General features: G+C 38.0%; 1 protein-coding gene across 1 annotated transcript; it reads left to right on the top strand.

The window, feature by feature from the left end:
• Positions 1-200: 200 nt before the first annotated feature.
• Positions 201-533, top strand: LOC114361132 (nucleolar protein 58-like; the record flags this gene model as incomplete). Its single annotated transcript, XM_028316079.1, has 1 exon — positions 201-533. A coding segment is annotated over one exon (333 nt), but the record flags the coding sequence as incomplete, so codon positions are not given.
• Positions 534-955: the final 422 nt, after the last annotated feature.

Here is a 955-nt window from a genome sequence, read left to right as displayed (position 1 = left end):
GTTTGATAACCTCCGGCGATTGTAATTAAAAAGTATCATAAGTAGTCCCAAAGTAGTAAACACGGCTTCTATAGCGACCTATCTATGTTACAAGGTACTTAAACATATTACAAAGTACATGTCTTCAAGTATGCTCATCATCAAACTAAGTAAGATCCATTCTCAAAGAAGTAAACTGATCTCTTTATTTTTTGTCGCAGAATACAGACACACCGGTGAAAGAAATGAAGAAGAAAATGGCTGCCAACGCCGAAAAGGAGAAGCAAGCAGCGGAAAAACTGGCCGAGAAACCATCAGAGAAACACGATAAGAAAGAGAAGGCTGCTGAAAAACCTGATAAACCGGATAAATCCGACAAACCTGCCGAAAAACCGGAGAAGTCCACGGAAAAAGTAGAGAAAAGTGCTGAGAAGAACGAGAAAGTGGATAAAAAAGCGGAGAAATCAGATAAGAAGGAGAAACAACCGGAGAAGAAGGCTGACCCTCCAGCGGAGAAGAAGGAGGATAAGGAACCTAAAGATGATAAGAGCAAGGTAAGAAGTTTTTAAAAATGCAATCATTGATTATATTCAATTAAGAATGTCTAGTTATCTATAATATATAAAGCTCGATTACCACTGACTGACTCACTCACTGATCAGGGGTATTTTTAGGGTATTTAGAGGGGAGAGGGGTAAAATTGTTAGTGTTTGTTTTAAACTAGATTTTTCGACTGCCAGCTTTATTATAGTTTTTGAACCAAAAAACAAAATGGCGGCATTTTTTGAGACATTAACTTTTTTGTTTTTCATCCTGAATTTTTTCTTTTTTGGTGGTTTGTTGGGGTTGCCAAGGTGTGCTAAAAAATGTGAGAAAAAAATGGAAAAACAAAATGGCCGCGCCGCCATCTTGGATTGAAAATGCGATTTCGAGGTGTTTTTAGGGAGGTGTCACGACGAGATGCGCAATTGTTTTT

This window comes from Ostrinia furnacalis, unplaced genomic scaffold, assembly GCF_004193835.3.
Source record: "Ostrinia furnacalis isolate ACB-3 unplaced genomic scaffold, ASM419383v2 OfSCF5408, whole genome shotgun sequence".
NCBI classification, from domain to species: Eukaryota; Metazoa; Arthropoda; class Insecta; order Lepidoptera; family Crambidae; genus Ostrinia; species Ostrinia furnacalis.
The sequence above is the reverse complement of the archived record's forward strand: the minus strand, read 5'-3'. Positions and strand labels throughout refer to the sequence as shown.